Source organism: Phalaenopsis equestris, unplaced genomic scaffold, assembly GCF_001263595.1.
Source record: "Phalaenopsis equestris unplaced genomic scaffold, ASM126359v1 Scaffold205852, whole genome shotgun sequence".
Taxonomy (NCBI): Eukaryota; Viridiplantae; Streptophyta; class Magnoliopsida; order Asparagales; family Orchidaceae; genus Phalaenopsis; species Phalaenopsis equestris.
The window spans coordinates 3,081-25,379 of NW_018225307.1; the positions used below are offsets into that span (position 1 = coordinate 3,081).

The 22,299-nt window shown below is 31.7% G+C and overlaps 1 protein-coding gene across 1 annotated transcript in view; it reads right to left on the bottom strand.

Moving 5' to 3' along the window:
* Positions 1-357: 357 nt before the first annotated feature.
* Positions 358-22,299, bottom strand: part of LOC110036391 — a 23,745-nt gene continuing 1,803 nt past the window's right edge. The window contains exons 2-5 of the mRNA XM_020740826.1: positions 17,562-17,708; positions 17,334-17,450; positions 4,578-4,695; positions 358-690 (exon numbers count right to left, since the gene is read on the bottom strand). Coding sequence (XP_020596485.1) covers positions 683-690; positions 4,578-4,695; positions 17,334-17,450; positions 17,562-17,708 — 390 coding nt within the window. The 3' untranslated portion in view covers positions 358-682. The remainder of the gene's footprint in view (positions 691-4,577; positions 4,696-17,333; positions 17,451-17,561; positions 17,709-22,299) is intronic.

Genomic DNA, 22,299 nt, shown 5'->3' on the forward strand with positions numbered 1-22,299 from the left:
ACAACAATCATGACAATTAATTTAGTTAGTTTAAACAAAAAAGAGAGATTTTGCTCATCATAAAGTTAAATTCTTTGGATAATATTTGAACATAAATTCTATCATATTTGTAACCTTGCCTTTCCCCTTAAGATTGAGCATTGGATGAATAGCATTGTTCCTGATCACAATTACATTTCTTCTAGTCAATTTGGACTTCAAATTAGATGCAATAAACAAATAGTTAAAAAAAACTGAGAGATTTTGCTCATCATAAAGTTAAATTCTACAATATTTGAAATGCATTTCAGTCATTCATTTCCTCACTCTCACTTCCCCAGCATTTAATAACAAGCAAACACAGGACAAATAGCTCCAGAGATAAAAATATATTTGAAGTACGTGATAATAATTCTATGACACGCATGCTTGAAAGTGAGCATGGTAAACAATGTTAAGTATAGGTAAAGAAAGCAACGAGACTAGCTGCAGTTTTCATTCACAATAGACCTCCATTGAGTGGTAGACGCAGCATGTTAATGATAGTCAAGTGGAGTATTGTTGAAAATAAAACAATAAGATAAAACAATAAATTGTCCCTATTTTACTCATATCTGCTCAGTTGGAATTCTTTGAAAACTTGTCAAGTCCAAAATGCAATTCTTGAAGGTTCACACCATTATTCACCCTTGTCACTTCCATTTTATAAATCTGATAAAAGAGTTGAAAGAAGAGACATGATGAGGATGGTTTTGGTAAGAATCAATACAAATAATTATTTAGTTTTTGAACAAATTCACTACAATTAAAAAAACTTTCCGTGAAAGGTGTGTGGCTTTGCATTACTATATCAAAAAAGTACAAAACTATGAATGTATGCATCTATAATGTACAAAAAAGAGGTCTATCATCTACAAGTATGGTAGACAACTCCCTATCATCCTCTACATGCATCAAAACAAAGGACACACTTAGGGCTCGCATAGCACAAAAATGAGCGGCCCTATCATGATCTCTGGGTATAAAAGAAGAAAGCTTTCTGAATGCATCATCTTTGTAGCATCATTGAAATAATCTAAATACAAATCAATTTGCTTGGATGTTCAAAAGGAACAAATCAATTTGTTTGGATGTTCAAAAGGGTGTTATCATTTAACTATCTATCCAAAAGGTGAAAAAGACCTAGATAATCCTCCTACTCAATGTGGGATATTTTAGAAACAACCAATGCAAAAAACTCGAAATAGTCCATAGACTAATTAAATGTGACCAAAATAATATAACATCTAAATTAATAACGATATTAAAAATATGGGCAACCTTGGAAAAATATTTGTTGATTTTTATAGTAAATATAATTTCATACTAACCTTATTTGTCATGTACAATAGTATTTCAAATACAATAGAAATAGATTGATTCAAGTAGGGGTGCAAGTTAATTTTATAGTAATTAAAAATTTTAACAAAAAAATTATTGTGGTTATTTTATTTCACGAAATATATTAATTTTAATTTTTTTGTCACAAGAACATCAATATAATAAAATATCAAACAAAATTATTTATTATTAAAAATGAATTTGTTCTAAATTTGTTGACCTCCATATTAAACTAATTCCCGCTCCATAATAAAAGTATTAATTTGTGGAAAAAGTTAAGAAAAATCTACGTTACCAATAGCTTGGAAATATTTCATGTAAAATTCTAACATATAAAAAATTTGTAAATACTGGCATTCAAACTAGATTTTATATTTACTCTAAGATTAAGCTGAAAAATCAACTTAGTCAAATACTTGATATATCAATTTATCGATGAGCATTAGAGATAATAGAGAATCAATGGTTTTCAAGATTTATGTCAATGATATTTTGATGAGTTGATTTGATATGATAAGCAATCTCAGAAGACAACATTTTTAATAGTTTTTTGTGTGTCGCATTTAAGGATTCTCCTTATTCTATTTATGTAGTATAACCCTGTAGAGGCATTGCTTAGGTCAATTTGATCTTTTAGAGGTGATCGATTACTCCATTGTCATCTACCTTCCGTGGAAGAATTTTCTTTGGTCTTTCAAATAAAGAGGCAGTATTTATATCAAAACTTCTATAAAATTCTATGAAGTAATTTAATGCTACTAAAAAGCTTTTTAATTAATTTTTATAGAGAATTATGTTTGAAAACTTGTTGGCAAATTTAATATTTTGGTTAATAGGAATGATAGAAGCATTAGAAAAGATGTCTTCAAAACATTGTTTCGATTTGAAATATTTTTATTTTAGGGTTGGGATGGTAAATTTATTCTTCTGGATTAACCATTTAAAAGCATGTAAATAGCTAAAATGCTTATAATTGAGATTAAAAAATATTAAAACAGATTTGATATATATAATGATGCATTTGAAATAAGGATTGAATATATCATTCATGAAGACTTGAAATTCAGATTTGGTATTTTTTAGTACGGATGGCATAAAATTTCCTTCGTAATGTCCAAATAAAAAAGTAAAAATTGTTTTATAACAATCTTTTTCCTTCATCTACATTTGCCTATATATAACATTTAAATCAATTTTAGAAAATACAACTACATTATATAAATAAATAAGTAAATACCTCTTAACAAAGATATCTTATCCATTTTATGACTTTATTTAATGATTTATAATTTATAACTAGAAGCCATTATTCACTTTCCTTTTCTAGTGTATTCATAACATAAACTATCAAACAACTCCATGGAGGGTAGAAATTCTAATTATTTTGTTTAATAAAAATTCACTTACCTCATTTTTGCAAAGTACTAGATAGTGTTCATTCATTTGACAAAGTCTAGTTTTTATTGATTTTTCTAGCCGAATTCAAATATGGAAAAAATTATGAATCTTTCAATTTCAGGAGGTTCGGATTATCACCGTAGATTGTTTTTCAAATCGCAAACAATTTAGAAATTTTTTTCTTACAATTTGGAATAATTAGCATTTTCATAAATGGTTTTGAAACAAATTTTTTTTATAGAAATTTCCTTTTTAGGAAACCTGATATGCAAACAATTGTTTTCAATTTTGTTCATGCCATTTAATATCACCTTTTCAGAGTTAATGATAAAATCAAATATAATTAGCTTATTAAATGTTAAAAATAGATCCTATTTTCAAAAAAATATTGTTATAAGCATACGTTTCACAAGAAATGGGGTCCCAAAAGTCAAGTGCAGGGTTAGATTTTTTACTAACAAAAATGAAGTTGGCATAGAAATAACAACTTTTCAAAATGCTGCACATGTTAATTTATATTGAACTTGCATGCAATTACCACTAACAAAGGTTACTTTTTGTGTTTATTTTCAAATTTCAGAAGACTTTATCCTTCCTTGAATATAATTCATGGCAGCACCAATAGCAACTAGTGCAATTAGATTTGCCTGATGTATTATTTATTTAATAATTAATAGAGTAGAAATATATTATTAGTGTATTATTGTTTTTTGAAATGTACGAAGTCAATACAGTAATATTTTTAGTATAAATATTTTCTTCTTAAGGATCTATGGAAGGATTATTGAAGTAATCAATTCAATTTTTTGAAGTCAATAGCTCTGAGTTTTTTAAAAAAATAATCTTGGTAAGTCTTAACTAAAATGATTTCTTCTTCGAGATGATTTATTTCAATCATGCAACTAGCAATAGGTGTACTTAATAATTTTTATTGATTGGCAATACGATGATATACTTCTTTCATGCTACAAATGGGGGTATATAGTAAAGTTTTAATTGTTGGATTATTATTTAAAAGATCTAAAATTTTATTCTGAGTTTAAAAAACAAAATTGAGCTAAAATTTTAATGATTTGTTCTTTTGAATCCTCTATCAAGCTAAATACTCCTGACATCTTGAAAATGGATATGTAAAAATTTATTTGATCAAAATAGCTATAATAAAATTCGTTATCTAATGATTAAAAAGATGAGCTATAAATATTTGATTCTTCAAATTTAGAGGATTTGATATTTGTTCATAATTTTTATTAGGATTTATTTTAACCCTTCATTAATTTTAAACTCATCGAAATTTCTACTGATGGTACATTTGTTAGCATTATGACAAATGTGACCCCATTGATACACTTGATTTTCATAATTTCCGCTTGATGCGACCCTATCTTAATGGTTTTGAAGTTAAAAAGTGCTTAGGATGTGTATTTTCTTAGAATAGATTTCTTTTTTATATATTTTTTGAGGATTTTCTTCCTTTGTGAAACTTTTTGATAAGGGGTGCTTCAAAAGAGAATTGCCAGCAAAATGCTCCTACATATTTTCGAAGCAAATATATTTAAAGAATGTATTAATATTTCTATGATAAGCATGCTTGAAAGTAAGTAATAATATTATGAAACATGCTCCCATTATGATCAGATCCTCCATGATAAACACTATAAGTTTACGTAAAAGAAGCACTAAGGTTTGCTGCAGTTTTCATTTACAAGATACCTCAATAGGTCAACATTAAAGTAATTATAAGTTGTAGATTTGAGATGATGATACTCAGGTGGAGTATTGTCGAAAATAAAAACAAGATAAAATTTAAAAAATTGTACCTGTTTTGTTCATATCTGCTAATTTGGAATTCTTTGAAAACTTATCTAGTCCAGAATACAATTCTTGAAGATTCACTCCATTATCCACTAGTATGCTTGTAACTCCCATTTTAGAAACCTGATAGAGGGTAAAAATAGAAGACATGAGGCTGGTTTTGTCGTTTTGGTAAGAATTGATGCAAATTATTATTTAGTTCTTGGAAAATTCATGACAATTGAGACTGCTTTCCAAATGTATCATTTGCATAGTACGATTGAAATAAATTGAAATTCAAATTAGTTTGTTTGGATGTTAAAGGTTGTTACCCTTTAGCTATGTATCTTAAAAGAGAAGAAGATCAAGATGATCCCCTGACTATTTGTGAGGGATACTTCAGTACCAACTAATGTAAAATACATAAATTAGTCCGAAGACTCTTTAAACATGACCAGAATAATTATTTTTTCATTTTTATAAGAAATCTAATTTCCTACTTATCTTATTTGCACATGTATAATAGCTAACGTCAAATACAATAGAAAAAGCTTCAGTTGTGCAAGTTAAGTTTTTGTAATATTAAACATTGTGTAATATGTTACATCGATTTTATTGTGGGAAATATATTGAGTTTAAATATTTTTGTTATAGTGTAATCAATATAAAAAACATGCCGAACAAAATTCTTTTATAAAAATTAACTTGCTCTACAATTATTGATCTCCATATCAACCTCATGCTTGCTCCAAAATAAAATTATTTATTTGTGAAGAAAGTTACGAAAAATCTAAGTGACCAAAAAACAGAAAATATTTCATATGAACTTCTACCATATAGAAGATTGTTAAATACTTGCATTCAAAATTGACTTAATAATATTTACTTGGAGAATAAGTTGAAATTTAATCAAATATCTTAGAGACCATGGTGAATTAATATGATAATCTTCAGAAGTTATGGCAATCATATTTTGATGAGCTGATTTGAGGTGATAAGCAATCTCTGAAGACAAAATATATTTGATAGTCTTTTGTGATGTTGCATTAGAGGATTTTCTTTGTTCTATTTATGTTATATAACACTATAGAGGTATTCCTTTACGTCAAGTTGATCTTTTGGAGGTGAGCGATTACCACATCGTCATCTACCTCTTACGGAAGGAATTTCCTCCACAAACACTCTTGGAAGTAAGGGGCTCCATTGGAGCCTTTCCATTCCAGTTTATCCACCCCAAATGCTCCCCACAAAAATTCAAAAGTAAACTAAAAATCTAAAATAGTGTTAGTACAACTAATGATATATTATATTTTGAAATCAAATTTTTATAATTTAGCTTGCTAATTAGCAAAATTTTGTTTACAGGTTAAGTCTTAAGAATCTTTTTCCATAGAATTTGACAACATTACAGTCAATCCTTAATATAAATTTATTTATGAAAAAGATTATCTTAAAATTTAAATATGATTCTAACAATTGCTAATAAATCTATTTGGATGATTGAATAATTGAACTGACTGGAATTTCATTTCCCAAAAGTACATCGTAGTAATCCTTCTTTTTGAGAATTTCATTACTTAAAATGCTTCCATAATCTAAATCTATTTCGACTATATAAAACTATTAGGATTGATTAAGTTTAAGCAGGGTAAACCTTTTACTCTTTGTTTAACTTTTCAGCATTGCTATAAAGTACATCGTAGTAATCCTTCTTTTTGAGAATTTCATCACTTAAAATGCTTCCATAATCTAAATCTATTTCAACTATATAAAACTATTAGGATTGATTAAGTTTAAGCAGGGTAAACCTTTTACTCTTTGTTTAACTTTTCAGCATTGCTATAAATTTCTATCTAAGGGCGTGAAATTTTCTTTAGTCTAACAAATAAAAATGCAACATCTATATCAAAATTTTTATAATAATTTGTGAAGTAAATTCAATCTCTTAAAAATCTTTGCAATTAATTTTAATCTAGAATTACATTTGAAAATTTGTTAGCAAATTCAATGTTTCAGTTAATATGAATGATAGAAACATTAGTAAAAATTTCATTAAATTCTTGTTTTGGATTAAAATATTTAGGGGCTGATATGACGAATCCATTTTACTAAATTAACCATTTAAAAGTATTCTAATATCTAAAATGATCATCATTAAGATTAAAAAAATTAAAACATATTTAATATATGTATGTGTGCGCGCGCGTGTGTGTGTAGAGAAAGTATTGAACTTTTTTTAGTATAAATGTCATACATAGCATTTCTCCATAATGTCCAAATAGAATAATAAATATTGTTGTCTAAAAATTTTCTTCCTCGATCTAATTAAACTTTAAAAATATAACTGCATTTTATAACTGAATAAGTAGATTACCCTTATTAAAGAAAAAATATCTTATCTATTTTAGTTTTTTTATTTAATGGTCTATAGTCTATAATTTGACACGATTTTTACTTTCTTATCCTAAAGCATTAATAGCATAACATATCTCATAACTCCATAGAGGAGGAATTTTTAACTAATTTGCTCAATAAAAAGATTATTTATCTTATTTTTGCGAAGTGCTAAATAGTATTCACATTTGACAAAGTCTAACTTTTGTTGGTATATTTTCTAGCTGAATTTATCTTTTCTAAATAAGGGAAAACAATAAACTTTTCAATTTCATAAGACAATTGGATTATCGCCACATATTATTTTTTCAAATTCATCAAGAATTGTAGAAATATTTTCCTTACAACATTTTGATGTTTTATTGAATAATTTTGATAGTAATTTCTTATTTAAGAAAATTGATATGCATAACTTTCTTTAGAAATTTGTCCATTCCTCTTTGCGCTAGTGTTAAAATAAAATATAATTGGCGTATTAAATTTTGAAAATAGATTATGGTTTCATCAATTTTTGTTATAAGCATAATTTTCACAAAAAATGGGTTCCCAAAAATTAAGGGTTGGGTTAGATTTTTCACTAGCAAAACAAGAATTGATATCGATGTGATTATCTTTTCAAATTCGTCAACTGTAGAAATCTTTTCCTTACAATTTAGAATAAATGATGTTTTAATGAATAGTTTTCATAGTAATTTCTTATTTAAGAAAATTGGTTTGAATAATTTTTTTTTTGAATTTTGCTCGTTCTATTTAAAATCACTTCTTTGGAGCTAGTGATAAAATAAAATATAATTAACTTATTAAATTTTGAAAATAGATTCTAGTTTCATCAATTTTTTTTATAAGCATAATTTCCACAAGAAATGGGGACCCAAAGATTAAGGGTTGGGTTAGATTTTTTACCAGCAAAAATAGAGTTGATATTAATATTTTTAAACAGCAAGCTTAATAAGTAAAGAGATCGAGCTGGATGACGCTTGCATTGCTTCATTAAGACACACTTCGAAGAGCTAAAGTTAATTTACATGTATTTTTTTATATTTTTAAGTTTTAATTATTACAACAAACTATTCTAAATAATTCAAAATTTTAATTTGTAAGTTCACCCTCAATATTTACTTTCAAGTTAAGAATTGTATCATATTCGTTTCTATTTATATTAATTTTTAAGTCATATTTTATATTTTATGAATATATTTATACATTAATAATTTTACATCAAATATTAGCGTTTTGACTAATAAAAATATTGCTTCGTTATGTGTTTTGCGCTTTGAAGTAAAAAAAAAAAAACATCAATATTTACTTTCAAGTTAAGAATTGTATCACATTCGTTTCTATTTATATTAATTTTTAAGTCATACTTTATATTTTATGAATATATTTATACATTAATAATTTTACATAAAATATTAGCGTTTTGACTAATAAAAATATTGCTTCGTTATGTGTTTTGCGCTTTGAAGTAAAAAAAAAAAAAAAACCTTGCGCGTCGTATTGCACTTTGCACTTTGGTAACATTGATTAATAAACAAATATCATTTTTGTAAAATGTTGTAAATATTAATTTATATTGAATTTATGTGCAATTATCCCTACCAGAGATTGATTTTTGTGTTATTTTTTTAAGTTAAGAAGGTATTATTCCTACTTGAACAAGATTCATGGCAGCACCACTAGCAACTAGTACAATAAAATGTGATATATTGCCGTATTTATAAATTATTAATTGAATAGAAATATACTATTTGTGTAATATTTTTCTTTTGAAAAGGATGCAGTCGTTCACTTTAGGAGTATATTTTCAATATAGATATTCTTCTTAAGAATCTATGGAAGGAATATTAAAGTAATCAATCCAATTTTTTACCTCAATAGCTATGAGTTTTTATTTTTTTTTCTAATTCATCTTTGGTTAGTTTCCGAAAATGATTTCTTCTTTGAGATGAATTACTTCAGCCATGCAACTGGCAATAGTTGTACTTCATTCTATTTTTCGATTGGCAGTACAATTATATAATTATTTCATGCCATAAATAGGGGAGTTTATTATATTTTTAATAGTCGGTTTATTATTTAAAAAATCTAAGAGTTTATTCCTACTTTTAGAATAAAAAATTTGTGATAATACTTTAATGATTTGTTCTTTGAATCCCTTATCAAGCTAAATACTCCTAACACTTTGATAATGGATTTGCAAAAATTTATATTTTTTAGGAAAGAAATCATTTTGATATATTTTTAGAGAGTTTTATCTTCCTTTATAAATAATTTTTGAAAATGATGTTTCACTGGCGAATTGCAAACAAAATGATCCTAGTTATTTTTCTCTATAATTCTTTCTCGTTAAGCTAATTATTCAGCTTAATCTCAGAATATATATCAAGCCCAATTTGAATGCAAGTATTTAATGGTATTCCATACATTAGAATTTCAGAGAGAATATTGCTTGTCAATTTTTTGCAAAGAATTTTATAAATGTTTTCCACAAATAAGTTTGGAAGACCTATAAATTTTTGTTTCTAATGCAGTTGTCTAGCATCATAGAGAGTCGTAACTAGACTAAATAAAAATCTTTGTACCACCTGAAATCTGCAAAGGCAGGACATCTAAATTTTTAGAATAAAGGTCTAAATCTTTCTCCTTGATCAATTACCATCCCAATCAAATATTTTAGAATTGTTAGAATTAGGATGTATATTGCTTCGATATCTGAAAAATTAACATCTTAGAGTTTAATATCGCTAAAGAGATTTTATTTTTGTTTGAGTGAAAGATAATTATCCCAGCAGTCCTTTAAAATATATGTAAATCGACAGATAGTCATTTTGGGTTTACGAGGGTTCAAATTATGGCATATTTCAGTTTTCATAACATATACAAGCATAAAACATAATGTTTCTTGAATTCGATATTCGATCTACATTCATAAATTTCGGAAGCATTATAAACATGTTGGTAAGGATTAGGTGATTCTTTGAATAGTATATCTGGAGATTAATATTGACCCATTAATTTTGATAGACATTTCACTTTGATTGACGGTCAATGGTTTGATAAAGGTTGGATATGTAATTCTTAAAACCGTTAATAAAGTTTTATTTTTCTGTAAAAAAGACTTTCTTTTGACTGAAATTAGATTCCGGATGAAGTTTCATCCAAGATGGTTATCAGATTATTTTTCACTTTTAAAAATTATTCTTTAAAATCTCTTAAACTTGGTTCTAAATTGAATTCAACCTGCAAATGGGGTTGAATGGGGAGGTGCTTTATAATTAAAGCATTGGATTTTGAGTATTCAATTATGATCATTGGATTTTTAGTTTTATTAAAATTTTGAATTTTTTTATTAATTTTATCATTTTTTTTATTTGTATTAAATGACCAAAAAAATTTTGGAGAGTACCATTTGTGAAATTAAGCTACTTAATTATTTTAATTCATTAATAACTTGAGGTTGGTATTTACTTTACCAAATGCTGAGATTTCTATGATTTATAATTTGTAATTTTGAATGATAATATAGGTTTTAAAAGCGGGATAAATAGATACTAAAATTTCACCCTTTTTTCATTGCCGTTTTTTTTTTAATCATGGAAAGTTGGGCTTCTTTTGTATATTTAAAACATGCTACAAAAATACATTGTTGATTTTTCTTTTTTTTTAGGACAATCAGGGCTTATCGACTTGAGAATAATCATGGCATCAAAAAAATTTTTTGATATACTAATTCTCTAATTTTTTTATAGAAATACTTTTATACAATTCATGGAACTAATTAAATTTGGTTGGAGATAAATGTGGATTAAGTATGCTTGAAACTTACTACCTATCTCGTAATTCATGGAAACTAAAATTCAGTTTAAATGTGGTAGGAGAACAAATTTCTCTCAAACGATGGACGATTTAATTGCTACTCCTCTTGTCCTGATAAAAGTTTCAATAGGTGGTTCTTCTATTAAAGAATTCGCTTCAACTATTGATAAAGTACATGGTATAGTGTTATAAGAAAGTGTTACAAAATTCTTGGGCAAAATCTTGTGCCAACATCAACACCGATGTTTGAATTATTCGGAAAATTTCTTAATTTACTATAGATTTAGAAATCAGGGTAGAAGACATCGTCTAAAATCCAAAAAAAATACATTTCATACCATCGAATAATCAAATTTATTGCAATATAAGATGCTAATAAATTAGTTTCAACTAAGATAGTGCAATCAACTAGTTTCGCTGCCTTTTTTACATACGTATATATTACCTTAAAGATGAGTTTAACTAAAATGATAGTTTCCCATTTGGGAAGTCATTAACATGTAATTAAGTTGTAGCTTTATAACCTCGAATAAATTAATATCGAATAAGAATAAGCTAAGATTCAAAAATATATTAAAATAAATTAGTCCATGAAATAGACTAATTTTAATATTCTCATTAGGGATTTAACCCAATTGAGACATCTATTGCTAAGTCATATTAAAACTGAAATATTTAATCTTTTAAGATTGAGGAGTCTTAATGTAATTTGTGTTAAACCTAGATGAATATTTTTTAATTATCATGTAGTTATGCAAGTCTTTATATGTCACAAGTAAAATAATTTTATCTATCCCATCAATAGTGTGGATTGTTCGACCAATGTTATGAAAGTTTTATCTCTGAAATTAAATCTTCCTCATATATAAATGAAAGATTTTTTAATTTTTGGCATGAACCATTTATTAAGATCTTCTCCATTAAGCTGGTATTATGCTAAATCGGCATTTTTTATATTATTAGCACTCCTCGGTGAGGAAAATCTAGCCGATATAAACAAATTGGAACTAGAGGCCAAGAGAGAAACGAAAACTCATATAGCTGGATATAGAATAATAAACTAGGAACTCATAAAATACACACATTTTATTAATTTTATCATTTTTTTATTTGAATTAAATGACCAAAAAAATTTTGGAGAGTACCATTTGTGAAATTAAGCTACTTAATTATTTTAATTCATTAATAACTTGAGGTTGGTATTTACTTTACCAAATGCTGAGATTTCTATGATTTATAATTTGTAATTTTGAATGATAATATAGGTTTTAAAAGCGGGATAAATAGATACTAAAATTTCACCCTTTTTTCATTGCCGTTTTTTTTTTAATCATGGAAAGTTGGGCTTCTTTTGTATATTTAAAACATGCTACAAAATACATTGTTGATTTTTCCTTTTTTTTAGGACAATCAGGGCTTATCGACGTCGTTGTTGTTGTTGTTGTTGTCGTTGTTGAGAATAATCATGACATCAAAAAAAATTTTTGATATACTAATTCTCTAATTTTTTTATAGAAATACTTTTATACAATTCATGGAACTAATTAAATTTGGTTGGAGATAAATGTGGATTAAGTATGCTTGAAACTTACTACCTATCTCGTAATTCATGGAAACTAAAATTCAGTTTAAATGTGGTAGGAGAACAAATTTCTCTCAAACGATGGACGATTTAATTGCTACTCCTCTTGTCCTGATAAAAGTTTCAATAGGTGGTTCTTCTATTAAAGAATTCACTTCAACTATTGATAAAGTACATGGTATAGTGTTATAAGAAAGTGTTACAAAATTCTTGGGCAAAATCTTATGCCAACATCAACACCAATGTTTGAATTATTCGGAAAATTTCTTAATTTACTATAGATTTAGAAATCAGGGTAGAAGACATCGTCTAAAATCCAAAAAAAATACATTTCATACCATCGAATAATCAAATTTATTGCAATATAAGATGCTAATAAATTAGTTTCAACTAAGATAGTGCAATCAACTAGTTTCGCTGCCTTTTTTACATACGTATATATTACCTTAAAGATGAGTTTAACTAAAATGATAGTTTCCCATTTGGGAAGTCATTAACATGTAATTAAGTTGTAGCTTTATAACCTCGAATAAATTAATATCGAATAAGAATAAGCTAAGATTCAGAAATATATTAAAATAAATTAGTCCATGAAATAGACTAATTTTAATATTCTCATTAGGGATTTAACCCAATTGAGACATCTATTGCTAAGTCATATTAAAACTGAAATATTTAATCTTTTAAGATTGAGGAGTCTTAATGTAATTTGTGTTAAACCTAGATGAATATTTTTTAATTATCATGTAGTTATGCAAGTCTTTATATGTCACAAGTAAAATAATTTTATCTATCCCATCAATAGTGTGGATTGTTCGACCAATGTTATGAAAGTTTTATCTCTGAAATTAAATCTTCCTCATATATAAATGAAAGATTTTTTAATTTTTGGCATGAACCATTTATTAAGATCTTCTCCATTAAGCTGGTATTATGCTAAATCGGCATTTTTTATATTATTAGCACTCCTCGGTGAGGAAAATCTAGCCGATATAAACAAATTGGAACTAGAGGCCAAGAGAGAAACGAAAACTCATATAGCTGGATATAGAATAATAAACTAGGAACTCATAAAATACACACATGCATATGCATGTACGTACATATCGTAATAATAAACTTATTTTAAAAGTTTAAATAATCATATTAAAAATAAATAAATAAATTATCTATTAAGATACCTGTGAAGCATGTGTTGTTTCACAGACATCATTCAAAAGGGAAGCCAACACTCGGGGGAGAGTCAAATTACGGATTTTCCTTCGTCCCCTTTCATTCGAACAAATCGCACATGAGAGATAGAGAAGAGAGGAAGTGAGAGAGAGCACGAGAGTCATGCGAGAAATGGCATGAAAAACAATAGAAGAAGAAGAAAATGAAGTGGAAGAAGGAGGAGGTTACCTTTAACTGAGTCAGAGAGGAAAGAGGAAGAGCTCATGTGGCATTCTTCCGCACCTGGAGGGCTCGAACGGCTTGCCCGAGCCTTCCTATTTGTACCATCGACAATCTATCAATTGTGCGGGCATAGAAGGGAAGCGTGAGACACTTGACATGATTTATGGTGCCCTAATCAATCGAAAGAAGGAGATAAAATGGTAGGGCTAACAACCTACACCTTATAATGAAAAAACCTGGCAAGAGAGGGTGTTTCCCATGCCCTAGCTATTCGGCAGAGGAAGGTGGAGAGGTGTGAGTGTTTTCTCTTTGTCGTGTGGCTCACAGAGAAAATAATTGAATCCTTAATCTCCTAGCACAAGGAGTAGCTTGTGAGAGTTCTTACTACGGACATGAGACACTCGAAGCGGCTTCCTATACCCTACCAGAGCGAAAGAGGGAATAAATAACAAAAGATTAAACTGTCAGTAGCGCCGGTCTAACAAGTTCTTAAAGCATTTATTCCCTGATTTATAGCTTACATCCGCACATACGGCTTTTTTTTTTCTACTCATAATTTTGAAGATATTGGGTAAATACCTGAATATATACCCAAATATCATATGACTGAAAATTCCAAATATAAGTTACCAAAAATAAGAACTATGTCAATTTGAAGTTTAGAGTCATATGAAGTTTTTCAATATGCAAATCTTAGAAAAATAATAAAATAGATCGAGTTGCCAAACAGATTTCTCATGATTAAGACATGTAGGATGGTGGGCTGCAATTTATTATTTATAGGACACCATAACTTGCATGGCAGCTAAATAATATCTGGAACAGAGTTAATTTGTTTTGCAATTTAGGAAGCTATAACGTTAGGATACCTTTGAAGGGACTGATACTTCACAGGTTCATGGATACACTTCCCATAACCCGGATACTATGTCTAATACTGCAATATGGCATCTCCAACATAAAAACAATAGAATAAAAAGCTGGAAACACCATTGAATAGACTCAATATCATAACATTTAAATTTCAAATGGAGAATCTTTCAAAATTAGATAATAACATATGACGCTTTGAGATAACATTACAAAATAATAGTTATTCACTTCCATCGATTTAGGTTCTTTCAAATTTGTGAGTGCATCTATAGTTTGACTCTGATATGACTAGTTGAGATAACTTCATTACACATTCAACATAATTGATACAATGAGGCGCATCCCATTTGCAATAAGGGATGATGCAGGTGTCACGTCCTGTGTAGGTGTCCCACCCGAGATGCGAGAGGACGTTGGAGTCAGGCCCCACCACCCTGAATGTTGCGGGCATCCACCCGTAATGCGGAACGACTCCAACGTCCTTACCAGCACCCTCATCAGCTGGATATCACATTAAAGGCGAGATGCGCCTTTCCTGATCCCGCCCCAACAATTCTCCATTGCCGTCAAAACCTACCTCTGCCTTTCCTGGTTGCCACTTAAGGGGTGAGCCTTTCCCTTCCTATTTTATCTACTAGTCATTATATATGTGTTGTTTTCTTCTTGTTTAGGGTTATATGTTTTTTATTTTGTGTTTTTGTTTCAGATTTCTGTGTAGAGTTGTTTTCCCTTTCTAGGGTTGTACTTGAGAAGGTGGTGGTGATCCGGCTATATCTCCCTCCAAGATGATGATTACCTCAACCTCTCCCCCTCCCATCTCCCACTCCAGCTGCCACCAAAATGTTGGCCATCCGTTGTTACAACAACTATCCTCATTCTAGCTGGAAACAACCCTTCCAAGCAACCCGTCCACCTTCTTCACTGAATTACACCGCCTGCCACCTAACTCCTTCCCCAAAGCCTCCTCCCCCATTTCTCCCAACCATCAGCCTCCTACTCTGCGACTCCAATTCTTCCCCTTTTCCCTCACCCTTATGCCGACGCCACCGCCGCCCTCGCCCTCGGAGCTTCTCATCCAGTCCTAGCCGGAGATCAATTTTTCTTGTATTTCTCATTTCCGTTGGTGGTGGTTGTAACCCTAATTCAATATTAATAATTTTTTTTCGCCACCAAAATGTTGGCCATCCGTTGTTGCAACAACTATCTTCATTCTAGCTGGAGACAACCCTTCCAAGCAACCCGTCCACCTTCTCTACCACCCCCCTTTCACTGAATTACACCGCCTGCCACCTATCTCCTTCCCCAAAGCCTCCTCCCCCATTTCTCCCAACCATCAGCCTCCCTACATCCTTCAGTCTCTCCTGCCACACTGTCCCAGACCTACCACCAGTCGAACCGCTCCTCCCAACAACCCCAACCGATCCACCCTTCTTTGCAGTTGTCTCGAAGCTCTTCCAAACGCTAAACCAGCCATCAACCACCCTTCCAACATACTCTGCGACTCCAATTCTTCCCCTTTTCCCTTACCCTTATGATGACGCCACCGCCGCCCTCGCCCTCAGAGCTTCTCATCCAGTCCTAGTCGGAGATCAGTTTTTATTGTATTTCTCATTTCCGTTGGTGGCGGTTGTAACCCTAATTCAATATTAATAATTTTTTTGTGTTTCCGCTGATTTCCTATTAACTATGGTATCACCCACGACTCTGGACGGCACATCTTTGGCTTGGACCGGTCCAGGATGTGCAGTGGACACTTATTTTTTGTGGATTTTCCTCCTATTTAGAGTAGGGTCCACTACTAGTTACCCTAAATCTATATGTGTCTTTTCTACATTTTAGGCCAAATTTTCATGATTTTTCTGTCAGGACGGTTATCGGTGTTCCCCGTGTTCCCTTCTAGAGCTATATCCGAGGACGAGTGGTGTTTCAGTTGTATCTCGCTCCGAGGTGGTGATCATCCTCGACCTTCCCCCCCCGGGGCCAAACAATACCTTTGTTGTCTCCAGCAGCCCCGCATCTCCGGCCTCCCTCTTCGGTGCTCCAGTGATTCCAGCACTAAGGCTTGCTGCCATCGCAGTTCCAAGCACAAGAAATCCCTCCTCTTCCCAACAGCAGTTGTTCCAGCCACCACGGACCACGTCCCAGCCACCTACGCTATCCCGATCCTCTTGGACCACCTCCCTGCCACATCCGTTGTTCCTACGCTATCCCAATCCTCTTGGACCACCTCCCTGCCACATCCGTTGTTCCAGCCTCCAAGAACCCGAATTCCAACTTGATGCCGCCCAGAACAGCAACTATCTGTTGTTTTGTTGTCATTCCGCCTACTTGCTCCACGCTTCCGCCTTATCGCCACCATTCCGAACCACAAATAGCCATCGCATCACCTTCGATTCACCCTTATTTGAGTTAGTGTTGTCAATTGTCACAATTTTAGATTTAAGTGTGTCATGTGGTTGTAACTTTTCTATTTGAATTTCAGTAATAATATTTAATTATTTATTGTTGTTTAGGTTAACTCTGGTAATATACAAATTACCTGCTTTTTCAAACCTCAATTTTCTTAAAACTCTGGAAAAATAAAAGATGATGCAATGAAATTCTACTTCATTTGTCTTTTAAACATAATAGCAAAGTTCCTTATCAAAAGGTTATCAGTTATTCCTTTTAATGTATGAAATAAACATAAATAATATGATAAATGAAGATTCACTTTAATTACCGTGTCAATATTCCGATACTCGTCATCAAAAAAGAGCATAGAGTTGAAAGGAACGCCTGTCCTCCTATGAATTCTCTGAAAGTGCTCAGCCTTATGAGTCCAACTGGAAAAGATTTCCTGGTCAAAATACTAGAAGATTAATTTGATACAAAACAGGGGAATACTTTTTACTAGATTATGACAAAATGATTGCTCAGAGTGAGTTAATTACGATAACAATGTACGCACAGGCCCGCCATTGAAATAATCAAAAGCCTTGCGTAACATGAAAAGGAAAAATAAAACAACATAATTCCCACTGTCCACCCAGCCACTAGAAAGCATTGAAATCTCATTTGAGAGCCTGTGTTTGGAAGGTTTGCATGATAATGTGCTCTTTCAACAAATTGTAATCAATAGAATAAAGAAACATAAATATAGGTTAAAGACAAAGCTTGTTAAACGCTTCTGCATGACCTTTTCCCTTTGGCTTCCATAAGCCACAACTTTCTAGAATCTTTTATGTATACTCACAATCATAGATTTGTGCTATAAGAATTACTTCATCAATATTCCTAGGCAGATTTTTTCCTTCTGAAATGTTATTGAGATAGAAAAATTGAATAAGAAGATTTCAATCGAGGTTTAATACAACCAGCCAAACCAATTAAATGGCTTCTTTACAGCTTGGCACTCAAACTAAACACATTAAAACTGCCAAATGGAAGAGCAGCAAATCTATAAGTCTAAGAAAAATAGAAGAGTTGAAAGCCAGTTAGAAAAAAATTCAAGGAGTGAGTTTAAATTCTTGGTAGATGCAGCTATAAATGTGAAACTTTTCACAATAAATCACAACACGCGCATAATGGTTTTTAAACCGTTGTAAAGGTTTCGTGGTTGTGCATGTGGTCATTTAGTAAATCTAAGAGATGTGAGTGAATCCTTTCATACAAGAGATTAGAAAGTTTACCAGGATCGTGACAGGAATTTGAGGGTTCAATAGTACGAATTTGTGAAATGCGAGCGAAAGATGATCTCATTATCATTATTAGTTTTAGTATAGTTTTAGCTTTTTTACTTCACTTTTTTTTAACCAATAACGATGATCTTACAGAGAGAAATTTATATTTTCTAAAATTTATGTCGTTTAATATGTTTCCCAGGATAGGTTTTGATTATAATATGCATATAAATTTCAGTCTTGTTGATAAAATTGTAGCTTCATTTCAATTTATGATGCAACCATGCAGGTCTTAATGACAACTTACAGAGAACAGCTTTCTCCTTGCCTCAGTCTGAGTCTTGGACCTTCTTTGGTATCTTCATTCTTTCTTCTTTTTCTTCTGCAGAGTTTGTGATTGGTTTTACATGTGTAATTGACAGTTGGCTAAGTTTGCTATAAGCCAATTTTCTGCCTTAAAATGTGAATCCTAATCGTTGCCTTGTTCTATTTCAATCTCAAATTCTTAATTTCAGATTTAGAAGACCTTTAAATTATTGTTTGAAATGAACTTCAAGTGCTTTCTGATTTGCAGAAAGGACAAAAGTTTTTGCCTAACAAAGAGTAGGACTGTAAATTTTGATATTTCATGTATTTATACTTGTGCATCGCATCTTCCACTTGTATTAGAAAAACTCTAAATCATAAAATTTCCTACATTAGATTCGACCTCAAACACAGGTTCCATCAAAAAATGACTGGAGTGGAGCACAATACTCGATCAATTAATAGATCACCAAAGAAATGAGATTCAGACTATTTTGCAAAACTAATTAGCTGAATCGATGGCAAAACAAAATCAAATGACTGATAACTTAAATTAGGTTAAAAAGCAACTTAACTTATTTGGAAACCAATCAATTTTGCCCACATGAATTATAAACCTAATATTAATGTTAAACGGATTCATGTGAGTATTGATCGGAGACAAGAAGTTCATGTGAAGGAAACACTCGAGATAGACAACATAAGTATGAAAATAGAACTTATGACAACCATAGACCTTAGCTTTATAGTATAGCCGAAGATATAACTCAGGAATTGAATTTGAAGAATTTGTGCTTAATGGGAGTGACACAGACGACTGTAATCAGTCCCAGGCAAACGTTTAAACACTAAAACAAGCAGCAGTTTGGGCTTTTGCTGGCTGGTTGAAGAATTTATGGCTCCATCCGCCTACGGCTGGGGGTCCTATAGCCACCTCCTTTTCCTTAGTTAGCACTCGTATGAGGTTATTTTGCTTAGTACTGTAGTTTTATTTGAGAGAAAAAATAATTATTCTTCTTCAATTCCCAAGACTCGGTTAGAAAATAAATAGCAGGGAAAGCCACCACATTAAGAAACCCACAAAATCCTCATGTTAGAAAAAAAAAATAGAAATTACCAAAAATAGCTATTTCTAATAGTAGAAACTATTAAAAACAGAAAATAGTAAAAATAGAAGATATCAAAGGGGGGAAATTCCTAAAATTCCGGCAATCCCCTGCCTCAAGTTGGAGCATAGATATCTATCATGCTTAATCTGCCTACAAGGAGCTCAAAACAAGGCTTGAAAAGTTTATTGGTGAAGATATATGTTATTTGTTGCCCTGTTGGAGTGAAGTGCATGCAAATAACTCCACAATCAATGGCATGGGGCGCTCCCTTCATTGACACAGGTGCTAGCGACCATGTGGGGTTTCAACCAACCCTGTGATTGCGCGTGCGGTATGCTCATGCGAACGACATAGAACAAAACCAAAAGACCCAATTTCGATTCTTTCCAGTTTTAGCAAGTTTTCTCTTTTCTTTTCATTCCCTTATACTCATTTCCTATATAAGTGTTGTGTTAGGGTTTAGAGGGGAGTTTTGATTGTGTTTCTGTTAGGATAGCCATTGGCCTTCGGGTTTTCCCTTCTAGGGTTGTGTTCGATGGTGGGTAGTTCTCTGGCTGTATCTCATCTGAGGTAGTGATTATCCTCAACTCGACCCATCCTCCGCAACCTTTCCTCTGCTGCCGCAGTTGTCGTCGTCACCGTTGCAGCCATTCCTTTCCCCAAAGACAACAACCTTGTTGTCTCCCTACAACCCAAACCATCTTCCTACCTAGCAGGGCCACCTCTATCCTTCCACAATCTCCCCACATCACTGTTAATTGCCTTATAAATTCTAAGTACTTATCACAAAAACAGATAAGAGGGAATTCTTCAGCAAGTTCATTTCATATATGTCATCTCCGATGAGAATTATATCGTTCACATGCCCAATCAGTATGGTTATATTCCCATCCTTTAAATGTTTGAAGAATATTGTATGATCTCCTTATCCTTGAAAATATCATTGACCATTAACAAATAGTATAAATTTCTCAAACCACACTCTCGATGACTGCTTCAACTCATAGAAATAACATTTGGATCTTCGCTTATGCGGCGTCTTCGCGCCGCGGTTCCTTTATGCGCGTGGTCATGTTGCAGTTTAGATTCTGTCGAGCTTACTGTCTGTGGTTACTCTCTTCTGCGCAACTTTGCCCACGGCCTCTTCTGGCCAACTTGCAGTTCCTCTCCTTGTTGTGACTTCTGTGATGGAGCTTCCTCCTTCGGTTTAACCCGACAAAACTTCTTTTGCCCACGTTGTGGGTAATCCTTAGGTGGAGACGACGGTTGTCTTCCCCTCAAGTTATAAGAAGAATCGTGATGGTACATGTGAATGCAAGCAGGAAGAGCAGGCAACACTCTTTTTATCTGAGTCAGAAATTTCAACCCTGACTGACAAATTCAAATTTGCTCTTATTGAAAAATTTCAGTTGGGACACCCAGCTATAGAAGTTATCAAGAAAAGTTTTGATGACCTCAAATTAGTAGGAAAGTGGAAAGTGAGACTCATGGATGGAAGATGTATTGATTCAGTAAACCGTGCCTGAGGACTACACTCGTATTCTCTCCAAAAAATATCTTAACATTGTTGGTAAACCAATGAAGCTACTCAAGTGGTTTCCTGATTTTGACCCCAATCATGAACCTCCTACTGTACCGATATGGTTTAGTATATCTGGTCTCAAGCTACACTTTTTCTTAGATTTTTTACTCTATTGGTGTCATACTTAGGGACCCTATGAAGCTAGATCTACCCACTTTCAACCTTATCAGACATTCTCTGGCCAGAATACCTATGGAAAAAGATATTACTTTGTCTGATGTTGCTGAAATTTGGTTGGGCATAACGCATAATGGATATTGACAACAAATCGTCATGGAGCATAGACCTTCTTATTGTTCTCATTGCAAGATGTTTGGGCATACACTTGATAAATATCATAAGCATCATCCTAATTTGAAATCTAAAGATCAGTACCACCTAGAGGGAAGGCTACCACATGACAGAATTTGGTGTTTGATTTTATTGCCCCTGTTGTTACTGCTTCTACGAGTGTTGTGATGATGGCACCTTCAAACCCCATAGAAAACATTACTGATGGACTATTACCTACAAATGATAGTGTTCACATTGATAATCAGGAGAGCCTCGTAGCTCCACTTCTTCAGGAAGTATCCGGTGTAGAGGCAACTTATACTTCACATATACTAGAACCTATTGTGGATACTACGGTTGGTAATCCTTCTGCTACAGTTTTATCACCTCATCAGACTGATTCTTTGGATGAAGAATAACAGATTTACACTTCCAGGAGGAAGAAGAAGAATGGAGATCTGCTCGAGCTCAGGAGTCTTAATGGATGATACTTTGGTTACTTCGGGTAATGGTACACACGTTACCAATTTGTTAGCTGGATCTCTTCCGAGAACTAGAGGCAGAAACATAACTAAATTAGGATGACCCTTAGCGCCTTGGTGGTTTTGGGCTTTTTTGATTTTTATATGTACGCATTTTGACTTTTTGTGTGTGTTGTACCGTGTGGGTTGGGTACCTATTTTTGGGCCCACTCATACAATCTATCTGTATTTTTTCTCTTTAAAATATTAGACATTGGGCTTTATATATATATAT